The following is a 26,073-nucleotide window of genomic DNA, read 5'->3' on the forward strand; positions in this document are numbered from 1 at the left end:
CATACCCCTTCGGATTGAGGGGGGGAATGTTGGACACCTAATCCTCTATGGGTTGGTGTAGAATGTAAACAGCCATGAGAGTCCAAGAGACCTTGGGATGTGGAACCCAACGGTCACACAAATGTACTATAAATGCATATCATGTCAATAATAATGATTTCAAGGTTTATCATCCACCTTTGTTGTTTACATTCCATGTGACTTTAACAGCGTGCTAGTGGAATATGGGGCCCACTCGAAATACGCACTTAGGAGGAAGGGAATTCGAATTCCTTAAGGCAAAAACGAAATTGTGAAGGGACCCACAAGGAATGCATGGCCAACGCTTATAAAAGGAAGGAATGAGGGAGCAAGGGGGGTCTTTTGTCTATTTGAAAATCGAAATTGCCTTAGCTATTCAGTTGAGCCAACATTGTGTTGTTTAGCACAACAGCTTCCCAAGGAGAGAAGCTCAACCTTTCTTCAATAGACTTTGAGTGCCACCCAAGAAAGGCTTTCCTTCACCACCGAGATCAGAAGAAGCATCAATCACAGGTCATACGCATTTCTGTAGCATAAGACGCAATCCAAGAGCCACCACTGCGTGATTTGTAGAGCAGGGTTGTAGGGAAATTGCCTGGAGAAGCTACAGGAGCATCCTTTCACCATTTCAGGGGTGTAGAGGGCATCTATAGACAAGAGGGCCATCCCATACGCAACTCTCATTTCATCACACAGGACTGTGTCATCTCCTCCATGACTGCGCAGTTATTGGAGTGAGATTTGTTAGGGCAACACTATTCCGAGGATTTTGGAGCTGGAGAGATGGGAGATCATTTCGAGGGCCATTTGAGGAGGATTGTCAGAGTTGGGAATGCAGATATTGACAGGATCAGTGACAACAACAAAATTCGTTTTTGGAGGAGGGCCAAGTAGCGAAGGGTCAATTTTTGAAGGTTGGAAATAAGGGAAACCCTTTCTGTGTTTTTCTGAGTTTTGGGTAAGGATCCCAATCCCAAATTCCTAGAATTTTCTAGGCACTCTTAGAGTGGGCAAATCAGGGGCGAAGTCAGGCAGCGATGCAGTTTTGGAGCAGCAATGCATTTTTCTAGAGGAGCTGATTATTGCAGTCATTGGTTCTTCTTGTACTCATCACCTGGTGCTTGTAGCTTGCCTTGTGCAAGTCCGGGTGCACTTTCTCCAACTCATTTGTACCACAACCGATATTATTAATAAAATTTGGCCAGTGTGGGGATTTGTAGAAATTTTTGGTTTATGTGTATGCATTTCTGAAATTTTCTGTGTTATTTATTTGTGCATGTCTTTGTTATCATTGTAAATTTTCCACTAGGAATATTACACATTGTCCAGCGGCAACTGGTAAGGTTGTAAAGACGCTCTCGGCATCACATACTCTCTCCTCAGTGTCTATATGAGTTAACTCTTTCTAGGTTCTCATGGTGAGCAAGTGAAGTATAAGGCAAACAAGCGTAAGTTTATAACATATAGATGTTGCTTTAATGTACTATGGATGCCATATCTATCTTGACTTGTCTACAAATGTGCATGTTTCATATATTCTACAATTCATTTTGCATTCTGGATGTTTTTTTAGTATAAATGCAACACATATACACCAAGACCCTTTGCTTTCAAGGATTTCTGGAAAATGACATTTCCAATGCTTCACTTCTCAAAAAAACATCGGCTTCATCCCGACTTTGTGCAACAGTGGATCCAAGTATAAAATAGAGAGGAAGTATTCTTGCATTCCCAAAAAGATAATCCTAGGTTAATGCCTTCCAAATTTAATAATTTTAGCATGTCCCAACATAAGTATTTCATTATACCAATCTTTGTTGAAGAATCAAGGGAATTTATGTATAATAGTATTCTTCTAAACTTGATAACAATTTGTGAAGTACTTTTACAATTTATCGTAGCTTGATCTTCTTCTTAATATCTTATTATTAGTGTGTGTGTTTACTTCATCAAACAGCTACCAAAACATAAGAAACAAGAGCACAAGATATTAGCTCTATGTCAGGGCCAAAACCTATCTCTCTTAGAGACGAAAACCCTTTCGTAAATTTCTCTTATTGAAGCTTCTTATTGATCAATGCCAAACCCTAGACCCTTGACTAGAATATCCACCAAGCACAAGTCAAGTCCTTCCTCCTTCCTACACTATGTTCCTTGAAACTTCATCCTCCTTCCGACACTTCGTTCTCCTTCTTCCGGCACTTTGCTCTTCTTACAATTGTTGGTAGTCCTTGTTGTACTTGCCCTAGAAGAGACAATTATCCTTGGTCTCTAGTGAAGCCCTTCACTAATGATGATTTCTTCCTTCTTCTTGACTAACCGAGCTCCTTCTTCAATGTGTAGGTACAGACTTGATATGACAGTTCTGCAGCTCTAAATTCTCGCACATGTGGGAGGTTTAGTAGTGTATTTGGTTCATTTCTCCTTCGTATGAGAGAGTCTGTTCTTCACTCTAGTGGGATGCCTTGTAGGCCTAAGTTTCAAGCCCAAACCAAGATGAATATATGACTTTGATTTTTCTGCTGATATAACTGCAGAGTGCCCTCCTTTTTTCGCACGTGTGACTGTACTTTGCCCTAGAAACAGTCCCAAAACTTCACTTTTCTTCACTGCACTTGGAGACCCCTTAAACTTTGTCCTTCTTCACTTTTCCTTGACTTCTCTTGCTCGCTGATTTCAGAGGTGAGTATTGGTCATTATGAGGGAGTGGACAGCCTCTACACATAGAGGACTGTCCCTCCTTTAGGCCGACTTGTTGACTGTAGGCCGACTTGGTGTTTCTTCATCATTTTTGCTGCTAGGAGATGTTGTTGCATGGAGAGGACTTGACTTTGCTTGGAAATATTTCCTTTGACTCTTATACAAGTTTATACATGGTGTATACATAGGGTCTTCAATAAATACATTGTCTATTTGACTTCCTAGAAGCACTTAAATATGTGCTTGACCTACTTCAATGAGCAAGAAACTCATTGATAAATATAACAAAAATAATATTTCTTTTGAATAAATAAAAATATCAGAAGTACATTTATGAAGGCCTAACCAAGTTACACTTTCTTCAACATCTATTAATATCAGAAATATCAATCCATGCCAAACAACTTCTGAAGAAAATAATTTTCCCTTCCAATAAATTTTCTAAACACCAACAAAATATTATTAGCAGTGATGTCAATAATATTCTATGACATTTCACTTGCATTTTTTAAATAGTGAAGGATGCTATTGTAAGCCGTACAAGACAGAAAGGAGAGGTAAAGAAAATACAGGTCAGATTTGCTTCAACTAGATATATTCACCAAATATATGGCATAGATAAATCCAGTACAGGGGAATTAGTACCTATATACTACTGTGAAGATCCTATCATGCTTTCGATGTACTTGACGGACATTATATCAATGGAAGATAATGTGGTGCAAGATTGTAACTTTGTTGTAAGCTTGTACAAATTGTCTATCCACAAAATAATTTTCCTAATAGTGAGGAAAACGATCTTTCATTCCAAAACCCCTGGCCGTAAGTCAATGCAATCCAAGAGTAGCTGAAAGAATTTACAGAATATCCACCTATGGCAATTTGTTTTGCTTGAGGTAAGCTTCAGAAGCCAACTTCTGGTCACACGCCAATAGCCCATTCCAGTCCATGAAATATCATCATATTGAAATATTCTATTTAGCCAAATCTTGATAAGAGATGCCTTCCCAATTTTGACCCTGTTGAGGTGAAAACACTTCAAAACAGTGCTCTCTCCAAGCCATGAATAAAAATAGAACTTCTTTTTCCCACTTCCAGTCCAATCATTCACCACATGACATATATTAAATGGCATTGCAAATCCAGACAGGAGTGCATTACCCCAATTAGTGCATTCACAACACAAGCTGCAACAAGTTCAACTTACATAAACAGATACTGATTTATGGTGCGACAGAATCTCTTATCCAACTCAGACATAAATGGCACCCTAACAATACAAGTTTAACCTGCTTCAAAAAACAGAGGCAGAAACTTTTCTTCCAGATGATGTCAGCTGTCATTCTTGTTCCAGATTTATTAACTCATTGCCCCTTTAAGAAATGGACCCCTAGAAAACTAACTATTTATGTACTTGCATTTGAAGAAAAACCTAGGGACTATCCACTTCTAGCTGAATAAGCATGCCAAAAATCATTTCTGAAGAAAATGAAACAGTAATAATCCTTTAATATAATAAGGGACGAAGATACAGGATATAAAATTTACCAGCCCCAGTTACTCCATGGCTCAACACGAAGAAACCGAAGGAGACTGTATAAATCCTCCAGGTTATTCTGCACAAAATAACAAAAAGGAAAGCAATACTCAGATTGAATAGAATCCAAGCATTTCCGTGCCTATTATTCCAGGGCTATAAGTTGTGTTTGGCAATGTTTTCCTTTAGACAAGTGGATTGCACATGAAGAATGCGTGCTATATTCTCTCTTGAATATAAGATGCAACTTTTATCTTGAAAAGAAAGTAAATTAGGGTTATAATAATAGTTATTCGGAATAAACAACAAAACATTAGTAAAATTTAATTTCTTCACACACTGTAAAAGAGTACCAGCAAGAGTTTAACTTAGAAGAAAATGAACATAAAGATAAATAATTTTGTTCATGTCCACACCGCACAGGTGACCAAAAGAATAGGTCAATGGGGCTAGAAAATACATCAAAGTTGCAAACATAATATGGGACTGCCAATAAAGGGAGTGATTATCAATAGCAATATTGCCAACCCTCCTTAGTCCCAACTAGGGAAAAGAAAAAGTTAAGTGTGAAGCTCTGTCAACATTGCAAGTTAACAGAAAAAAGCATAAGGTAACCGACCAACACCAGATATAGGTCAGCAGACAAGGAAAAAAATGCATATCATCTAAAACGTTAAATTGCTAGGAAGTCATTAGCATTGGTGAAAACCACAGATAATTTGAAGCCAAAGCCATATATGCAAGCTGCCAAAAGCTTCAGCACTAGGAAAGATATTGCAGAATGTTCCAGAATTCCATTTCAAACTAGATAATTTGCAAAGACCTTGCCACCTAAATTTTGACCACCAAATCAAGCATATGCACACATATACTACTAAGCAAACAAAGAGAATTTAATCTGATCGGTACTGTTCTTTTATACTGCAGCACAAAATTTGCTTCTGTAAAGAGACCTTGTAATTATACCTCATCTTCATGCTGATCTGGATAATTATACTCTAATGTCTATCATTGTTGGGACTATAGATTAGGAAAGATATCGCAAATGTTTCCAAGAATTTCACTTCCAAACTAGAAACCTGGCAAAGAGATTGACATTTGAAAGGTATTTGCTGTTGAAAATGGTTGTTATTGATGTCACAGGCTGTCCAAATGAAAGAGAAAATTACATAGACAAATAGCAAATTCCAAGACAGTTCCAATGGTATATGGCACTCCCTCTAATTCCACAGGAATGAGGAGATCATGAAATATTTTATCAAGATGACCCAATCAATGTACAAGCAGTCCCCATTTGGATACCCTATCTTTGAAGGCATTTTTACTCCAATTACATAGCTCAAATGGGAGCATAAAATATATGGTTGGAAAGCTTATTCTGAGACCTTTCCAATGATATATGGCATGCCTTCTAACTCCTCACAATTGAGAAGAAATGAATCTTTTAATATTGACTATACATTCTGCTAGTTGCACCAACCGGCCCAGCCAGTGGACAAGTCAACCTTAACCCAGCATCCAAACGCACTATAAATAGACGAGAAAGAGCATTTCTAACCACTACTCAAGCATTCAGTTATGTGTTTAGGAGAGCGAAGGAGCAGGTCTGAAGTTTATACCTCATGAAGCAAGCAGAAGTGAAATGAAGCCGAGTTGAAGCAGCTTTCTGTGGAAAGGTTTTGGCACATCTTTTGAAGGGTTTTTGGCATTGTTCTTGGGAAGGGTTTCCGGTTTGTTTGAGGTTTGTTTTTCAAGGCTGAGTACTGTTGTTTGAAGGCCTAGTTTCAAGGGATGAATTTTCTTGTTTGAAAGCTGAGTTTCAGGACAGCGATATGCTATTTGAAGATCTAGTTCATGCTTGGTTTGAAGGCCAAGTAGTGGAGTCTTGAAGGCCGAGTTAAGGCCTGATTTGAAGTCCAAGTTCTGGTGTATTTAAAGCTGAGTTTGTTGAAATGTGTAGCTTGGGGGGTACTCCCACAACCCCTGGGGTGCTGGGTTTGTGTGGAGTGGACCCATGAAAATGGAGCTTCAGGGGCAATGTACCAAGCCATGGGTTTTGTACCCAAGGTTGTAGGTGCAAGACCAAGGAGGAAAATTAATAGTTTATTCATTGAAAGCATGTGGGGCATCCTTGAAGGGCTGGGGGGCATCTAACGCTTCAATAATGTGGTGAAAGATAAATGAAATGGATTTTATTTCTATGGCAAATGGTGGTTGAGCAAGTTTTGTTTAGGTCGGCTTGGGCTAAAGGTCATGCCCCTTGGTGAAATGTGAGACCACCAAAGACACTATAGGTAGAGGAGAGCTTGAAATCATTTGTCACACATCCACAAGCGCAATTCATCCAAGAGAAGACTAACCTAAGGACCTGCAGCCCTATAGATGAGCTAGAAAGAAGGATAAGGACGAGTTTTGTTTCTTGTTTCTATGTTCTGGTACAGGTCAAAGATTAGGAGCTGCTGGACATATAGCTAAGCATGGATTTAGTGCATATGACAGCGGGTTATCTTTGTGATCAGGGCCAAGCTAGGTCTGTTGCATCAGAGAAGCCCGAGTCCTTTAAATCGGCTGAACAGTGACGTGTCAAGGTGCTGGTATGAGGGCTGATTTCTGTCATGATAATGCACAGGAATAAAGGGTGTATATGAGATTTGTCAAGGCCCTGTTAGGGCAGTCCTGAAGCAGTTGCAGGAGCCCTAAAAGAGGGCCGAAAATCTCAGTAAAGTGAGTGCACAGGGCCAAGATTTTCAGGACCGTGTGGAGAGTCTTGCAAAAGGTTGTGGTTGGGTCTTCTATGGTGATGATTGCAAAGGTGGTTGCCTAGTAGAAGTCTGTCCTACATGGAGGTTTGGACAGCAGTTGTTAATTTTAGGTATGTTCTATGCTTAGAGAAATTTATTTCAATTTTCACAATTAGCTCAATATCTTTTCCAGATTAGCAATCACATCAGCATTAAAGTAAACTCCAAATAGAACATAAACATAAATCGCAGAAGACAAGCCAAGACAAGAGGACACAAGATGTGGTGCTAGCCAAGGACAAACCCCAATGTGGGGAAACCCTTGATCAATTCTTCTTATATGTTCTTCAATAGTTCAACAAAGAGAGAGAGAGATAGTACATTTACAACATAAGTCAGCACTTTGACTTATCTAGATAAGAGCATAGATCATCTCTAAGAAGATGATACATGAGATCAATTGAAGACATGTTGCTTCAATTGATTCTCCAAGGTGGCTCGTTCACCTATCGTTGTGTTGCATTTCGTCATCATGCTGCACCTCACAACGCTGAACCCATCATCACTATGTTGCATCTCATCACGCTTCATTAATCATGACTGTGCCCATCACTGTATTGCATTATGTGCCATTGCTGCACCATGTTGCCATATTGACCTATGTGTTGGTTGCATCTTGCTTGCTTGTTGTCCCTTGCTTGCTTGTTGTCCCTAGCATGCTTGTTGTCCTTAGCATGCTTGCTGCTGCATGCTAGTTGTCCTTTGCATGCTAGCTGTAACATTGCATGCTTGGTGTATTTGCTGCTAAGTGCCATACAATTGTCCCAATGTTAGTTAATTGTCCCTTGCACGTTTGTCTCCTTCGGAGACAGATGCTCTGGCTATTCCGAAAGTTCCCAGTAGTTCCGACTGTTCCCGGCAATTCCAGCAGTTCCGGCTTCTGCCCTCTGCATCAACTTTCCTACCTATTCCGACAGTTCCCGGCAATTCCAGTTGTTCCCAGCAATTCCAGCAGTTCCGGCTTTTCCTGGCAGTTCTGGCTTCTGCCCTCTGGATTAGGGCAGCGTTATCCCTTAGGATCTCTCCTCCTACTAAAACCCAAAGACAAGTAGAGAGGAAGAGATCCCAAGTGTTTTGAAATGACTTGAAGGCCACCTCTATTTATACTAAAACGTTGAGCACAAGTGGGGTTTATTTGGTTGCTGGCCGACCTTGATAAATTGTCCCATAACACACATAAATGCATATCTCCATGAATACTTATCGGAATCGAATGATCTTTAGATCAATCCTACACATTCGATGAGAGGGATCCAAGAAAAATATCAGCTTCCATTAATAAGATGACCCACATGGAGTTTGGCCCTAGTTGCCAATTTTAACAGCAATGTTGCGTGCTTGTGTATAGAGAATTGGAGGAAACAAAATCATTGTGTTTTGTTGAAATTGATAGTGATTTTGTGTGTGAATATTCAATGTGTTGTAGCAGACTTTGAAAAGCTCTAAGGAGTGACATAGGAGCGCCTTGTCCCTGTTGGAAGGCAATTTGGTTGGAGCCCTAAAGACTGTCAATTTGGAGCAGCAAAAGGACAATTAGAGGGCGTTGTGTATATGCCTTAGTCACAGTGATTGGATGTGATAAGATCATTATTGTGTGGGCTGCCAAGTGTGCCCGAGTTTATGTGATTTTGTGTGACAAGTCACTGTTAAGTGGGTTGTCATAGTAAGCCTTAAAGTACAGTCATCTTGGAGGGCAAGTAGATTGTTGTGAGGGCAGTTGATACAAGCCCTAAGTACAGTCACCTTGGTGGAGCAAGTGGACAATTAGTGGGCAGTATGTTGGAGGCCTAAGTCCAGTCATCTTGGAGCAGCAAGAGTGATTGATAGAGGCTGTTTGGTGAGCTGGCGATACACGCATTTCTGAAGTTGCAGAACTACTTGTGAGCAGCAGAAGAGGTGTCAAAGGACCTACTAGGAGTTCAAGGTACATGGATCAAAAGGGTTGAGTTGAGCACTCCTTCAACAAGTCAAGTGTGTCTTGTTCAAGTGTAGATTAATAGTCATACGTTGATGACATCAAGCCCTAGTTGTCCTTGTATCAGGGCTAATTGTAAGGGCCATGATCCCTGGTATGGGAGCCCTATGTTTGTTGTATTAAAGTTGTAATATAACAAGTTTTGGGTTGAAAAATTGTCTTGTGTACTACATTGATTCATTGTTGTACATTTTCTGTTGTGCAAAGTGCTTGTGTTGTGGCATTTTAGTGTGTTTGTGATCGTGTTTTAGACATAGACCTGATTCTGAAGTGCCAAGGAAAAATCAACAGAGTTCAAGTTAGAGCCTGCTATTGCTATAAGTTGGTGCTTGCTAAGGATTAGAGTCCTCGTCTTCTCAACAGGTTGGAGCCTACAATTTTTGTAAGTTGGTGCTTACAAAAGATTGGTGTCCTCACAAGAAATTGTAATAAGTTATTCATTTCAAGTATTTCTTCTTCAAATTTTGATTTGCACTTTAATCTCTTTGTTCATACATTGTGGATGATTGATTATGTGATGTGAATTCAATTTCAAGAGTAACTAAGTGGAAATTTGTCAAAGTAATGAAACATTAATTCACCCCCCTCTCAGTATTTCCAACATTTGACACATATTTGAAACCCCTAAAAGAAAATATTATATTTAGAATTTTAATTAGATTACTTATTATTAATCTATAGGTTGTATAGTTGTATAAGCCAGTTATTAATTACATGTAGCTTGTAGGTTTAGCACATGATAATGATATCAATAAAGATCTGAAACATTAAATTTTATTTTTTTATTTTTAATAATATTTACTGGAAAGCTTTGAGACAATATATAGATAATAGTATATACTTAGTTTCAATGTTCTTAGTGTATAAACGATGCTTGTGTTGAAAAATGTGTAACTAGGTTCGATCTTCATAAATATGAAATGTACTTTTGATTCTTGTATATTGTAAAATAAAAGAAAATTATTATTATATTTTTGGAGCATGGGTTCCATGCTCAAGGTATTTTATTTTAGAGGTCAAGCACCCATTGAGTGCTTCTAGGGTTTTTCCTAGGTCAAGAAGTCAAAAGAGTCATTGTCATAAGTTGAAGACCCCATCGGGCACATTGTAACTTGTAAAGAAATTTATTTTTGTCATTAAAAGTGTCAAAATACCCTTCAAGACCAAGTCGGCCTGGCAACTGGGAAGTCAGCCTATTTTGAGGAGCCACGTCCACCTTTAGAAGCCTATATAAAGGAGGGAACTCAACCTCCTTGGAGGACATTCATCATTGACTCATCCAAGTAAAGAAGAAGAGCAAGAAAGGCAATAAAGAAGGAAGAGGATGAAGAAGACTTGTTTCTAGGCTATTTCTCTCTCACACGTGCAAAGGAAGGCTAGGGTTTCTACTGCTGGACTAGGGTTTTTCTTCTGCAAGTTCGATCTTGAAGAAAGAAGAGAAAGAAGGTCAGTGAATGTCACATTGGGTCATCCTCAAGCACTAGAAGAAGGAGAAAGCCAAGCGAAGGTCTAAGGAAGCCTTGGGAGGCTAGAATAAGCTCACACGTGTGGCAGTAGTTGCTACTCAGGGGCCGAAATTTCACACCTACAGCAGAGGCCAAAATTTTGAAGCTAGGGGTTGAAGTTATGTTGATGGAAGAGATTTCCCTAGGTTTTACTTGATATAAGGAAGCACATCATCTGAAAGGGTTGGACTTGGTCTTGGAGGGTATTGGTCTTGGTCTAGAGGTCTTGGAATTCGTCAATTGAAGAATCTATAAGAGGAGGAGATTTGCAGGTTTTCCTCTCAAGTGGAGAGGTTGTGTATTATTTTTCTTCTTGTTTCGGTAATTGTTTGATGATAAGCAAACATAATATTAAGTGAAGAAGCTAATAAGTAAGAAAACGTAAAAAGAAATCAGAAGCAGTTATCAAGAAAAGAGAAATCATCCTAACTATTGCCGTATCGATTTCTCAACAGGGTGTCATTAATAATTTAATTAGATCAATCCTATCCAACTCTAGGTGAGGACTCCTCTCAGAACAATACGATACATGGACTATAGCAATGTAATCAAACAGTGAACAATAATCATTTACGATCGTAACTAGATGTGAATTTTTTGAGTCTACGACAAATTTCAAGGAAGATGACAAGTTAATTACAATGTAGAGTTGAAATGTTCAAGTGATGAGAATGTAAACTCGTTTCAAGATAGGTAGTTACACTTTACATCATCGTATCAATGGAGTAATCATTGATGAAACACTCAAATTTTTATATACAGTTATCCATTTTGTATAAGGCATGATGCATCAAGATTTCAGTTGTCAGTGATAAATTATCTTATGATTTCAGTTCTAAAGTTGTGATTCATGAATGGTTTTTATTTTTAACTTCAAATATATTTTTTTTAATTGAGAAAATATTATTGTATTTTTTGTATGTGGTGTTTCCCCGCTATCAGATTAAATAATAGTAAATTTTTGTACCTTGGTTAACAAGATTCATGTGCATATGTTTGACTTGATAGTTAAGATTTAGGTGTTATTTTCCAAGTTTCTAGTTTGAAAGTGGGGTTATGGGAAACATTCTGCAATATCTTGCAATATCTTTCCTAATGCAGTAATATGTTTGACTTGATAGTTAAGATTTAGGTGTTATTTTCCAAGTTTCTACTTTGAAAGTGGGGTTAAGGGAAACATTCTGCAATATCTTGCAATATCTTTCCTAATGCAGTACTCTCAACCACCATGCTAGACATTGTATTATAATTATCCAAATGGTTGTGACCCTTGTAAAAGTATGAGGCAAAGCTAGTTATAAGAAAAAGGGTTGGAACAATAAATTTTACATGCTCCCATTGTAAAATAGCCTACACCAGTTCATATAATTGTGGAAGAAAGTATCTCTACAAGATTATATTATAAAGATTGTATGTGTCAAAACTTGCAATCAAGTTCTAGAAAAAGATGGGAATAGATACAAAATAATACCCAATCGCAATACAATTCCCTCATACAAACCGAGGGTTGCTTTCTAGGGCAAAAAACACTAAATTCACATAACTTCTAATGCCAAATGTTCTGCCTAATGAACGGTCTAGATTGACTACAAAATTACAATATTTTACAAGGCAATTTTCTCAAAATTTTCTTTCCAGGGGGGGGCTCAAATGTTGTTATCGCCCCCTTGTAACAATAACACCCCCGTCAGGAACTGGGATCCAAACGCAACCGAATCAAGACCTCTAAATCAAGAAGATAATCAAGCTCCACACTCAACATGATGAGAATCAAGATGTTGTAACTTGCGGTTGATGAAATTATAACTACTAGATGATTGGTGTTATACAAGTTAATCCATGTTTTTATGCTTTTTATAACTAATTCATCATTCTACATGCTTTCGCTGGCATATACGCATCAAAATATATATTATATAAAGAACCCTCCCAAAATCACTACCGTCCCGGAAACTTCTTAAAATTGTCGCTCCCGCACCTGCTCCCACTTCCAAGCAGCCTTGATAAGCACCACAACGACTCACTCTTTCCTCTAAGTTCATTCATAGGGATTCACCCATGGTTCAAATGGGGTATTGCTTGGTCTCATGAGTTTGAATCAACAGTCCAAGTGGTTTTTCAGTTGTCTTTCCATAGCAAGCACCACAAGGTTCAGATGTCCACTATTCAAGTGGTTTATTTGCTACTCAACAAGCAACATAGTGACCCAGAATTCCATGTCTAGGGGGTCTATCAGCTATACCACAAACACCATAGTGTATCAATCTTCCACTAAGCCTCCCACTGACAACACAGGCTTAAACAACAAGGGTTTTATGTCCACTATCCAGGTGGTTCATTTGCTACTCAACAAGCACCATAGTGGCCCAAAATTCCTTGCCTAGGTGGTTTATCAGCTATACCACAAGCACCACAATGATTCAGTCTTCCACCGAGCCGCTCATTGACCACACGAGCTTAAACAACACAGTCCATTGGCCTTACACACAATTCACAGGGGATTCACCCACATTCACAAGGATTTAACTCATGCACAAGGCTTTGCATACCAACTCAAACACCACTTTGTCTTCTATTGCCAATGCCAAACAACTTCCACATGCTCCAACTATCAGTGACGAGAGCCAACCCACACAAGAGAGACCACTCTATTCTCTAGCAAGAACCCACCAAAAGACCAGCCCCCATTTCTTCAAATATGCCTTCATATATTTCTTCCAAGCGTCCATTTGTACGTTAGAAAGGTTGCAGGGTTGTCACCTCGAAGGGCTAGGGGGAAGGCACCATCATCTCCTCCATCGCCCCCAATCATATTTCGCCTTCAATTGTGAAATTTCCTTAAATTGCAAAGACTAGAATTTATTCTTCTAAATGGTTAGCAGTTTATTAATTTTTTGATTAATATTGAATAAATCACACTACAATTTTTCACAAATAAATTTTGTGCTAAACAAAAATGTTGGAACTCAGATAATAGAAGCACACAAACAATTAAAATGACACCAATATTTTTGGACAGAAGTCCCCTAAAAAACCCCGAAGGGGAAACCGGTGCAGGAGATGAGGGTTTATTTTTATTATTATTATGTAGCAGCAAAATCTGAGTACAATAATCTAGATGCCTTACTAGAAATCCTTTCTGCAAATAATCTTGGCCTCCCTCTGCCTGCTTGAACCTCACTGAGAAAACTCGGCCTCCAAGAATTCGCACTGCCTGGCCGAGAAAAAATGTACGGCTTGCTAGCCGGCTCTAGATGAGTTGTCTTGCCTCCCTCTTCCTTTCGGGTGATCTCCAGGCCTCCAGCTACTAAAACGACCTCTTTTTCGGCACTTCAATTGGGGTGTCTAGCTACTCGCACTACCTACTCAGCCTCCTTGCAGAAATATTTCAACCTCCTTCTCCTTGCCCTCCGAAACTGGAAAGCATCCTCCATAACTCTTCGTTGTTGCTCCCCCAATCATTAGTGTTCCGAACTGAATCATTGTACTAGATAGCTCGATCTGTTCAAGGAACTCGCTCTCTCTATCTCCTCGATGTGTCTTCTCCTCTACCCATCGACCTGCTCTTATAATCTCTCATTAGATCACCAACGACCATGATTAAATCGTTATCAACGGCTAAGATCATCTTAGACTTAATCCATGTGAGTCTCTAGAGCTTTCTCGATCTTTCTCAATTAATTGTTGTTAATTAATCAATTTTCCTAAGTTAGACTTAGGAAATATTTAATTATTGATCAATTAACTTAATTGAGTGGTCTCTAGGTGTTTTCTCCCAAAACCTTTTCTGGGTTTTGGAGATCTCGTGTTCTTTAGCCTCTCTAACTCAAGTCGAGACTAGAACACTTGTCTAATGCTACCAAAACTAACACTCCCTCTTAGCGAGGAAGGTGTTCTCTCCTGTCTTCTCCATACTATCATACTCACCATCCTGATGAATAATTTGTAATTTATAGCTGGACCACCTCACGCTGCTAATGTCTAACAATTGTGATACAACTAGCTCTCACTGTCCATCAACCATTGTGCATACTCTGATTCAACTGCTAACTCTGTAGCTTAATCATCCTACATCTGCGTTGTTGCTAACATTGCATTGTGCCACTCTACACTACTGCTAACTCTGCCTGCATTGCAACTGATCTCATGTTGCTTCTACTGCAACTGAGAACTAATCTGTTGTTCCTGCAATTGGTTTTGCAATTGTCCCCCTGAGTCCCTAACTGCATTAGTTTTGCTTTGTCTACTAATTAACTATTTGCACCCATCTATATCTGCGCCCCTCTAGCATTGCTTAGTTACCTAGCCGGCGAATGAGTTTGATATTGATTCGACTGCCCAAACTTGATCTTTATTTAAGTCACAGCTTCTACTACTTTCTCTTTCGATGCAACGCACAAAACTTAGATTATCGCGATTCATCAAAGCATGCTAAGTATAATAAGATTTTGTTGACAGCGGGGCTCCTACCTGTCCAGCTTGATTTACTTGTTCCCACTTCCTGACTACAACTAGCTCTGCACTATCTCTTAAGATCTGACTGTGCCTGTTAAACATCTAATCCTCCTGCTAATGAATATTGTGGGCTCTTGTAGCAAAGGTACTAATCCTCATGAGGAATCTGCAACAACTGGATATGGTTGTCACTTCTCATATGGATCGTGCCCATCTTGCTACTTTGAAGCATCATGCTCCTCCTCCATCTGGAGGTATAGCTACTACAAATGCGAACTCCTCCAATTTGAAGGTCAGCTCATCTATCTTTGTTGAAGTTGTTGTCTGGTCCTCCTTCTCCTTGTCCTTCGTCCCTTGAGGAAATTAGGTGTCGTAGTGACCAAACTCACCACACCTGAAGCACTTGATATTCGACAGATTCTTCCTCTTCTTTTCTCATTCCTTTGAGCCTTATCCCTAACTGGGGCCTTTCTTCGCCCCCCCCCCCCCCCTTTAGATGTTAGGGCTACATTCTCCTCATCTTTCGCAACCTTCGATCCTTTGCTACTGTTGTCGCTAATAGTACCCTCGACAAGAGAAAGCCTCATCTCATCCTCAGTGAGATCACTCCACCATCGATCCCAACATGGTAGTTGATCTTCTCCAATGATTCCCTAAACGGATGTTTCCCAATCCTCAGTGAAACCATTGAGAGTTGTACGAACTAGCTCATTGTCAGAAGATGTCTCTCCAACTGCTGCAAGCTCATCTCGGACATTTTGAATTTGGTGAGATAAGGAGTCACACTCTCACCCTTCTACATTTTTGTAGTCCTCAACTTCTTGAAAAACATCCTTTGGTTCTCGAAAGAACACCTCTTTTGCAATATTCTTGCCTAAGACATGTAGAACTATATGATCTCATACTCCATCGAGGATCATCCTCTTTGCTTTGGCCATCTCTTTGTTATAGTTCTCTAATTGTTGTTGATCTATAGGTATGGCTACAACATTTCTGCATACATCTTCGGACCATGCTCATCTAGAAGGAAAGTCATTCTAGCTTTCCAGACGCCATATTTAGAGGATCCATCAACCCAATCCTAATCTCGGAGTGCTACTAAGGCCATCTCTACGGGAAAAACTCAAAAACTAGGACTGTTGTTGGAAATCTCCCTCGCTTCCCTGTTGGATTTGCTCTTTGCTACTCGCACTCCTGTTTGCCTCTAGAAATTCTTCTCCGGAAACTCGCACTGCCTACTAGCTCAATTGAGCAACTTGCTACACCTTCTAGAAGTCCTTCTCTGGAATTCGGTACACAATTTGCTACTCCTAATGCTCACATTAGCTGATAGGAAAGATTGTTATGGCCTTTTGCAACTAGAAATCTTGGATTTCCTTCCTGGAAATTGGAAACCCTCTGAAAAATTCTAGAAATCTCCCAGCATGCTATTTCTTTTCCACCCGGTGTTGATCTGCTACTGCGAAAACTATTGCAAAATCAACTGTGCCAAGATCTGCTCAACGAATTGTCTGATCTGCTCTCCAGAACTGCTTTCCGGCAACCACACTGCCTGCAAATCTCAGCTTCTGAGGTTGATCAAATTTTCTTGCACCTACAACTGGAAATCGAACTCTCTGCCTCTACAAATTTGCTCTTCTTGGTGGCCTGCACAAATCTAAGAAATTATGCCCATAACTCCCTTTGTAGTTGCAAAATTTATCCTTCTCGCTATTGAGCCTCCAATCTGATCAAAATTGCTCTGATACTATGTGAAATTTCCTTAAATTGTAGCAACTAGAATTTTTTCTTCTAACTACTTAGCAATTTATTATTATTTTTATTAATACTGAATAAATCACACCGCAATTCTTCACAAATAAATTATGCAAAGCTAAATGAAAATGTTGGAACTGAGATAATAGAAACACACAAAATAAAAAATGACACCAATATTTTTGGACGAAAGTCCCAAAAAGACCCTGAAGGGAAATCCAGTGCAACAGATGAGGGTTTATTTTTATTATTATGCAGCAGCAACAAAATCCGAAGACAATAATCCGGATGCTTTACTGGCAATCCTCCAGCAAAATAATTTGGAGAAATTTTCTCCCTTCTGCAAATAATCTCGGCCTCCAGGAATTTGCACTGCATGGCCTAGAAAAATCGTACGGCCTGCTAGCTAGCTCTAAATGAGTTGTCATGCCTCCCTCTACCTCTGGAAAAAAAATCACTCTGCCTTCCAGGTGATCTCCCTCTAGCTACTGAAATGACCTCCTTTTTGGCACTTCGACCGGGATTTCTCATTACTCACACTACCTACTTTGCCTCCCTACAAAAATATTTCGACCTCCTTCTGTTGGCCCTCTACAACTGGGAAAACTCCTCCGGAACTCTCTGTTACTACTCCCTCATCGTTGATGTTCTGGATCAAGCTCTTCTTCTTGTTGAATCACTGCACTAGATAGCTTGATCTGCCCAAGGAACTCACTCTTCCTGTCTCTTTGATCTATCTTCTCCTCTACCTATCGACCTACTCTTACAATCTCTCATTGAATCACCAACGACCATTTATCAACGACTAAAGATCATCTTAGACTCGATCTGTGTGAGTCTCTAGAGCTTTATCAATCTTTCTTAATTAATTGTTGTTAATTAATCAATTTTCCTAAGTTACGCTTAGGAGATATTTAATTATTGATCAATTAACTTAACTGAGTGGTCTCTAGGTGTTCCTCCCAAAACCTTTTCTGGGTTTTGGAGATCTCGTGTTATTTAGTCTCTCTAACTCAAGTCGAGACTAGAACACCTGTCTGATGCTACCAAAAACTAACACCAATCACCTAATAAATTAACAGTTAGTAAGCTGGCTCAGGAAGACTTGCAAATGGTAGTTTAGCATTTAAGTTCATCACTGGGTTTCGAGACTTCCCAAGCAGGCAAACTCCATCAGACACTGGAATGTGAAGGGTTGTCCTCCCCTTCAGTAGGCAATGATATAGATCAAATTTCATATGTTTATAATACCATCGTATTAGCTAGTCTTAACTCCTGTGCCCACATTGCCATTACATGCATTATATCAACCAATTGTGGGTCTTGTGCCCACACTAACATTACAGTGACACTATAAAAATTAGGGTAAATAAAAGGGTTGTCACACCTATCTGGATAATTATAATACAATGTCCAGTGTTGTTGAGACTACTGCATTAGGAAAGATATTGCAAAATCTTTCCCAAAACTCCACTTTCAAACTAGAAACTTGGAAAATAACACTTAAATATTAATTATCAAGTCAAACATATGCACATGAATCACGTTAACCAAGCTATGAGAATTTACTACTCTTTAATCTGATCAATTATGTTGCACTATATAGTTGTTGACAATTTGCTTTTGCAAAATAGATTTTGTATTTATACCCTTGTCCCCATGCTGACCTAGCTTATCATACTGCAATTCCTAGCATTGTTGTGTTCCAGACGTAACATGGGAGTGAAAATCTCCCAACAGTGCGTCCATAGTGAAGAAAGGAAGACCACATAAATGCCAAATGGTAGCCAAAAGAAGCTAATAGGAATGTGTTTAGGCACTGAGAAGACAAGAAAATGTGCCTCATCAAAGTGCCCAAACCATTGTAATGGGAGGCTAGAAGACACATCACTCCTTAAGCGTTGTGCTAACAATGCTCAAATGATACAAAAAAGTAATAAAAGCATCATGTTCAACCATTGTGAATTCATCCTCAAGATGGATAGAATTGAATTGATCTGTATTCTAAAGGACTTGATCTATATTCAGGAGAACCCAATGCAACACCCCAAAATTGAGTTGATCTAGTGCATTTTATAATTGACAAAATTCGATTCTAACAAAAGAGATTTGTATTTGGCTAGAAGGATGTTCAAATTCAATTGCTAAATTTCCAAGCTCACCTAGAAGGCACGAAGATAATTTGACTCAACTCAAATCCATGAAATATTCAAAAACCAAAGTGCATGCTCAATGAGAGAGTGGAAATTGCAGAGAATAGTCACCAATAGTTACACACATAATGTGAAAATTTCACCATTGAAATCCTCTTGCAGTAATCAGAATTATTTCTTCTAACTGTAAATTAATTTAACACTTTATTGCTATGGCAGCAACAAAATAATCTCATTGCTATCTTCACAAAAATATTGCGGAAAATAAAAGCATTGGAAATTGAGAAATTACTAGCACACACACTGAATTTAACACGATTATTTTTGGACAAAATTCCCAAGAAAAACCGAACTAAGCATTGCATGTTACCGTTTGCAATAACTTCTCAATTTAAGGATAAGGTGTTGTATGATGTGGTAAAACTAGATACATGTGGGATGGTCTTGGGTAGCCTGTATTTATATGATAGAAAAGCAATCTTTTACAGGGAACAGAAACAACATCACTTGTTGAAAAAAGGTATTGAATATATTGTACATTCTCATCACACAAAAGCAAATAAATTTCTTTTTATAGTTGAGCAGTTAAAACAAGTAGCTTATGCTATAAAAGATGTTGTTGTACAATCTAAAGAACCTAAGTAAGAGATCATTAAAATTAATCACAAACAGAGAGACATGCTTGAAGGATCTAAAATTGTACATCAACAAGAGTTGCAGCATGATAAGTTGAGTTTTGTTTCAGCTATGAAAGGAAAGCAAGGTATGGTTTCATCTATGACAATTCTTTCAATGTTGTTAATGGGTTTATTACTGTTTAGCGGTGCCTGGATATTAGCAGCAAATATGAATGTAGATGTGGGTGAAAAAGGATTTGCTATATTATGCAGTTTGTGTGTTTCGTTGACGATCGTATGGATGAGTAAAGTGTACAAGTTAGTGCAGGGTGGAAAGATACCGGCCAAGTGGGAAAATGGAACCCACATTTGTTTTATGGAACTTAAGCCTTTTGGTGGTCCAAAAGGTCTCAACGAGGAGGAAATGATCTAAAATTGATCAATGGATGGTCAAGGATCCAGAAAAGGCCAAAAAATCAAAGTTGTTGGATGCAAGTGAAATCAGCACCGTCGCGTAGAGCTCGAAAAAGCAATCCCAACGCAACTTGAACGAACGCATTTGGACTCCGAATGAAAGAGAAAGAGCTCGTTGAAGTTTGTGGGTCAGCAGGTAAATGAGGCCTTGCAGGCCAAGTGGCAGCTCCACAGTTTGACGTGGCAGTCAACAAGTCAAAGTCAACTCCAGTTTGGGTGCAGATCTTCATTACATGGTGAAGGTATAAGTCTCATAACACAAACATATGGTTTATGAAACATATATAATATGTGGTATAAAAACCATATATTAAAACATATGCTATGTTATTAAAGTTTCCTAGCACAAGTATATTCATATTACAAAATGTTGAACGCATATAATATATGGTGGGTACATTACATATGGTTGAGAACCATATAATATGGGGCATATGTTAATACTGCAAAGGATATAATGTTAAAACTATGTATTAAACATAGTTTATGGTATAACATGGTGTGGAGTCAACATAATCTGAAACCGTCAGATTTGTGGTTACAAAATGTGCTACAGGGGAGATCTTGACAACACCGTCAGAGCCACGGCTGAGCTTCATGGTTGCAGAACTGTCGGCATTAAACATTGTTACAACAGTTATATCATCATGCTCACATGAAAACACCATCGGAGATGTAAACTGTCACATGCCATGGGTCTGTGGCTCTATTGACCGCCCATAACATATGAGATTTGTTATGTAATATTGTGTGTTGTGTATAGTTCTAATTGCACCGAGGGATATGGTTAGCAACCATATAATATATATATGGCATATATTGTTAAAACAAATCTTTTGTAGTTAATACACCATTTAATAAGGTTATATTTGGTTAAGCCAAAAGCATTATAAATATGGAAATGTAATTCCATGGAGGGGGGACCTTGGCTTTTTGAAGAGAAGAGTTGAGATTTCATGCAATAGAGGAGTTTCTGAGCAAGTGTAGGCAACGAAGCAGAGAACTTTGAAGACACTTTCTGGGAGATGCGAGAAACCTTTTTCAAAACCAAGAGTTGCTACAGAATCCTGAGACAGAGCAGAGTGCATATAGATGGTGCAAGATTGTATCTGAAGCATTATTCTTTTATGTATTTATGGTTTTTTAAGTTTCTAATATAAAGGCTTCCTAGTTGAAAACCAAGACCCAGTGAAGTAGGCTTGAAGATAGCCGAACTCCATTAACAATCTCTTGTGTTGCTATTCCTTACATGTTTTTTGTTCTAATTTGCTACAAAATTTCTTATCAGTTTTTTGTGCTTATGTGTTTAATGGTGTTTTTAAAAATCATCCATTAACACAATTTTAACAATAAATAAATCACATTTCAATTAAAGATTTTTCTGGGGATCGTGAAGCTCCATCAGCACAAATTGGGGAGATTAGGAAGGAGTTGCTAGATAACTTTGAGATGTTTGAGCAAGAAAAAGTTAGGCAAAAAAAAATAGAGGCTGAAATTGGGAGGAAGAGGAGTATACAACAAATGATAGCTGCTATTTAGTCAATTTAGTGTCCTAAATTGCTTTGCATAAATTATCAACCGAGGTTCGTAAGCTGATGAAGTGTAGTGCACTGTATGTGCTTAGTTAACCCTTCTTACTTCGTTGTTTTGTATTTTATATTGTTTTGGGGGTTTCTGTTCTTTGATTCCTAATGATGTACAATTTGAACTATGAGAAACTGAATCTAAACTTCCTAAAGGTGAACCCAAGAGCTTAAAACTAGTCAAAATCTAAGTTAAAAGAAGGAAAAAAACAGAGCATCTGTCCTATCTTGTCATCTAATCCTAATTCATGAATCTAATTCTTAAAACCAAAAGGTAAAGTTGTAAGTCATGTTGAAATAAATACAGGGAATGAAATTAACTGAAGTACTTCTAGTTACTCTAACCTTCAATTTTGAAAGATAACCTCCTTGAGATGGAATTCAAGCAACTTCTGTACTTCATGATCTAAAAAAAACTAAATAAAAACATGCAAAAGGTAACTGATTGGTTTCAACCCTTATGTAAAGTGAATGTTTAACCATTTAGTTTAGGATGGATATCAGCTTGAAATGGTGACCAAAAACATTCACTAATATAGTGCATTGACAACCTGAACTAGGAAATAAATAACAAAAACAGTGTGTAAACTAATTAACAATGCATCCTCATTACTTTCAATTTTACTCTTGTTTAGAAACAGAGTCGTTTCCTTTATGAAATGGATTGGAGAAACAAGACTACACAATTGAATTCTAACATTATGCTACTAATCAGAACTACAAGAAATCAACCTAAGTTATAAACACTGCTAAAAGCAAATGATGAAATTAAAACTGAACAAACAAAACAAATGAAAAGAAAACCTCCTTCAACACAGGCACCCTCTGCAATTGACTGGGTTGAGCTGCTAACTTAATTCAAATTGCTCCTTCACATGATCACCAGTCAACACACAGCTTTGTATTATAAAACAGGAACAAAAGTCCAAAATAACAGGGCTAATAAGTCTAAACTTATTACATTAAAAACTACGAACCCCTTCCAATTCTGTACAACTGGTATTTAAAAGAATATATTCATAGTTGTCTTTTCAAGAAAATTAGCTACAGGTGGTCTACACGTATCACAATCGCACTACGTAAATGTTTGATCAGCTATAGGTGACTTGAATTCGAACAAGGTGGTTGCACAAAACCGTTGACACAGGTGGCTGACCCGAGTTAATGCTTCAACAGAACTGTTGGATTTATTAATTAACCATGGAAGGGTAGATAAAGAGTCCTATTGCTTCCAAAGTTCGTATGTTTGACTCCACCTTTGACTGTGGTCTTGAGCTGACTTTTTTTATCGATCTAAGCTAGGTGACTAGGATAGGATCCATGTCGAGACAATTCCAGAGATGCCCATGTGGCCAGTTTCTTCGTTTGACACCTGTAACCTGCTAAACCATGGAAGTAGCTACGAAACACACAGTTCGTTGTAGAATAGACTGCGTTCCGTAGCTAATTTGCAAAAACTTATTCAAATAGCAAAAACATAAAAGTATAACATGTCAATCATTTAATGTCCTCCTTGAGACAAAATCTATCATTTATCAGTGATGGGGATTTGTCTTTTTATGGAAAACAAGGGAAAGAAGTGAGAAAAGTTGTCAAGGAGAAAATTATTCTGAGATTCAACATACCCCCACTATAAAATCATTGCATGTCCCCATGCAATTTTGCCAAAAATGTGAACTCTTCTTTCCTATTGCATCTACTTAGACACCTCTGCTAGTACATCTAACTTTCTTCTCTTGCTCCTCTTTGAAGTGACAGTCATCCTGGGTTTCTTCTTGAGAAGTCTGTATTTTAGGTTGATGATTGTTCTGTTCAAGTTTCTATTCTTCCTCTTCAACCTCCTATACTTCTTGTACCATAGCCTTAAGTGCAATGTTGTATCATCATGAATGGCTTTATCCAATTTGCTTTGTTCCTTCAGGGTTTCATTTTCTTTCTTGATATGCCAGTTCAATATCTCTAACTCATAGATTTCTTGTTTGAGAGATTCAGTTAGAGGTTCTTGTGGATTGATAGGTTGTTCTGGATTGGCTGAGGATTCTGGATCCATTAAGGAACTTTTCTTCTCCAGTGACTCTATTTAATCATAAATTTGTTGTTGCATTGGGTCTATGCCTGAAAATCCTCTGTTGGGGCTGCCTTTGAAATATTGTTTAGGAGAGTTTCGAGGATTGTGTGTAAATGGAACATTATCAGGAGATGGTACTAGGGTTTCTTCTTCTAGATTTATGAACTCTATTCCCTTTGACGATACCTTCTTTACCATACCTCAGAGCCTAGAGCTCCTTCTAAGCTGTAGGGGCTTATGTTCTCCTCCTTTGTACCCTTTTTCTCCTTTCTCTTGATTTGTTTCCTAATCTCTGTCAATTTTTCAGAGATTAATTATTCATCATCTTGTTGTAATGAAGATTCAGGTTTGTTTCCAATAATTCCACCATCTTTCTTTTTTACCTTCCCTTTTTGCTTGATCTGCTCCCTGATCTTTGTCTCAGAGATTGGCTCTTCATCATTTTTCTGTGTGGAGGACTCGGGTTTTCTTTGTATGGTCATACTGGTCTTTTTCCTCTTACTCCTTCTGATATTACCCTCTTCAAGGGATTTTGGTGGCTCTTGGAAATAGTTTCTTATCAAGAAGTTTTCCCAAGTATCTCCTATTCTTTTCAAATAAAACTCAACCAATATTTTTACCAACCCATGATGGCACATAGTTGTGTCTATGAATTCTATTTTCTTCTATACATTTGAAGCCATCCTCCTTAAACTGTTTAGAAAGAAGAAAGGGAGGATGATGTTTCCATTTTCTAGAAAGTTCATCAATAAATGTATATGATAAAAATACATGCATCCGAATCTTCCCTCATAGGTAATAAATTTTTGTAATATCAAAAGCATGCTTTTCCATTTATTTTTAAGTGCTGAAATAGGAATTCCTTTCCTAAACATAGTGACATCCATACCTGGGTTCCTGAGGATTACCTTCCATGATTCACTGTGAAATTCTTTATTTTTGAACCATCTCTCACCAAGTCTTGGCAGTTATGTAGCCTCTGCTATGTAAGATTCTATTACTACAAACTTAATGTCCCCAATTTCTACTTCTGTACCATCGAATGATCTAGCAAAAGATTTTGTGATCTCTTTGTGATAGCCATCAAATTTTTCAATGAAATTGAGCCATCCAGCCTTCTGCAACATCTCCTTGAGTTGTGGGTATCCTTCCATATATTTTTCCCCTACGGGCTCTGTCCTGACAATGAGTCCCATGGCCTCTGTTTCGTAGAATTTTCTAACCTTCAGAATTACTCTCCTGGTCTATGAAATGGACTGACTGCGGGTATGGTGAAAAAGAACGATGGGTTTGCGTGGAATAAGTAGACAGTGAGGGTTTGGAGAGACGTGAATATGTTGGTCACATCGTAGTTTTGACCATTAACAGATGGAGTTATTAGAGACCGTTTAAGTACAAAGTATGGAGAACGTAGTGGAAGTGTGGTATGATGAAATTATTATAGACCGTTTGGTACCGAATGTGGAAGATGTGGCGGAGATGTGGTATCATGAAGTGGCAGTCAAATCAAATGATGACTTGTTAAGGAGACATACGATCATTCATATTATACATGACTTATGTTTGTAACTTGTTGTTTGAAATAAATTTTGCATTTTACATTTAGAACTTAACCTTTTGCTTGATAATTCATTTGGTGTTGATCCGTAGGTACTTTGAGCATGGTTGATCTCCAAAACTTGATTCTTCAATTTCCCTACATTCATGATTTATTTGTGAGCTGTACAATTGTGCCAAAACTGATAAGTAAGTTGTAGCTGCAGAATGGAATCAACTGCAAAATGTGAAAAGAAGGAAAAATGAAATATGGCTATGCAATATGTGTGTAAAAATAAAATGGAAATGAGTTATGACAGTGAGATGGAATGAGATGTAAGATAAAATGAAAATAGAGTGAAATGGGGTAAAACTATAAAAAGATAAAGCGTAAATGAAATATGATAGTGAGATGAAGTGGCACTATAAAAAAATGAAAACAGAATGAGATGGAATCAGATGATGAATTTGCAGACTCTAAACTGCAAATGAATGTAGCTTTTTGTCACTACTTATTACAGAAAGGAAATGGAAAATATAGGATGTCAGAAATCTCTGATTTTCACCCTGTATTTTATGTATAAGTATGCCAATCAATTATTGGTTTTCAACTTCATACAATTTATTTTTATTTATTTTTTTATTTATCAATTTTTTGGGGAAAAATAAAGACTAAGTTAGTGGAAAAGAAGAATTCTTCTTCACTAGCTTCATTTCAGAGTTATTCTGGAAAATCTTAATGAACTCCTCTCTTGAAATTGGTTTCTGATATATCTTCAACCGACGACCATTCACAAGAAGAGGTATTTTGCTTCCATCTATCGTCCTTATCTTTATTGCTCCATTATTAAAGACTTCCTCAATTTCATATGGCCCAAGCCAATGAGTTTGAA

At 38.1% G+C, this 26,073-nt stretch overlaps 1 protein-coding gene across 1 annotated transcript in view; it reads right to left on the reverse strand.

The window, feature by feature from the left end:
* Positions 1–26,073, reverse strand: part of LOC149218542 (DNA repair protein RAD5A-like) — a 138,567-nt gene that overhangs the window by 72,633 nt on the left and 39,861 nt on the right. Inside the window, exons 2-3 of the mRNA XM_089386581.1 lie at positions 4,270–4,337; positions 3,594–3,908 (exon numbers count right to left, since the gene is read on the reverse strand). Of these exons, the coding sequence (XP_089242707.1) occupies positions 3,594–3,908; positions 4,270–4,337 (383 nt within the window). The remainder of the gene's footprint in view (positions 1–3,593; positions 3,909–4,269; positions 4,338–26,073) is intronic.

Source organism: Pinus tabuliformis, chromosome Q, assembly GCF_031772625.1.
Source record: "Pinus tabuliformis cultivar Carrire ecotype Pingquan chromosome Q, CPIR1, whole genome shotgun sequence".
NCBI classification, from domain to species: domain Eukaryota; kingdom Viridiplantae; phylum Streptophyta; class Pinopsida; order Pinales; family Pinaceae; genus Pinus; species Pinus tabuliformis.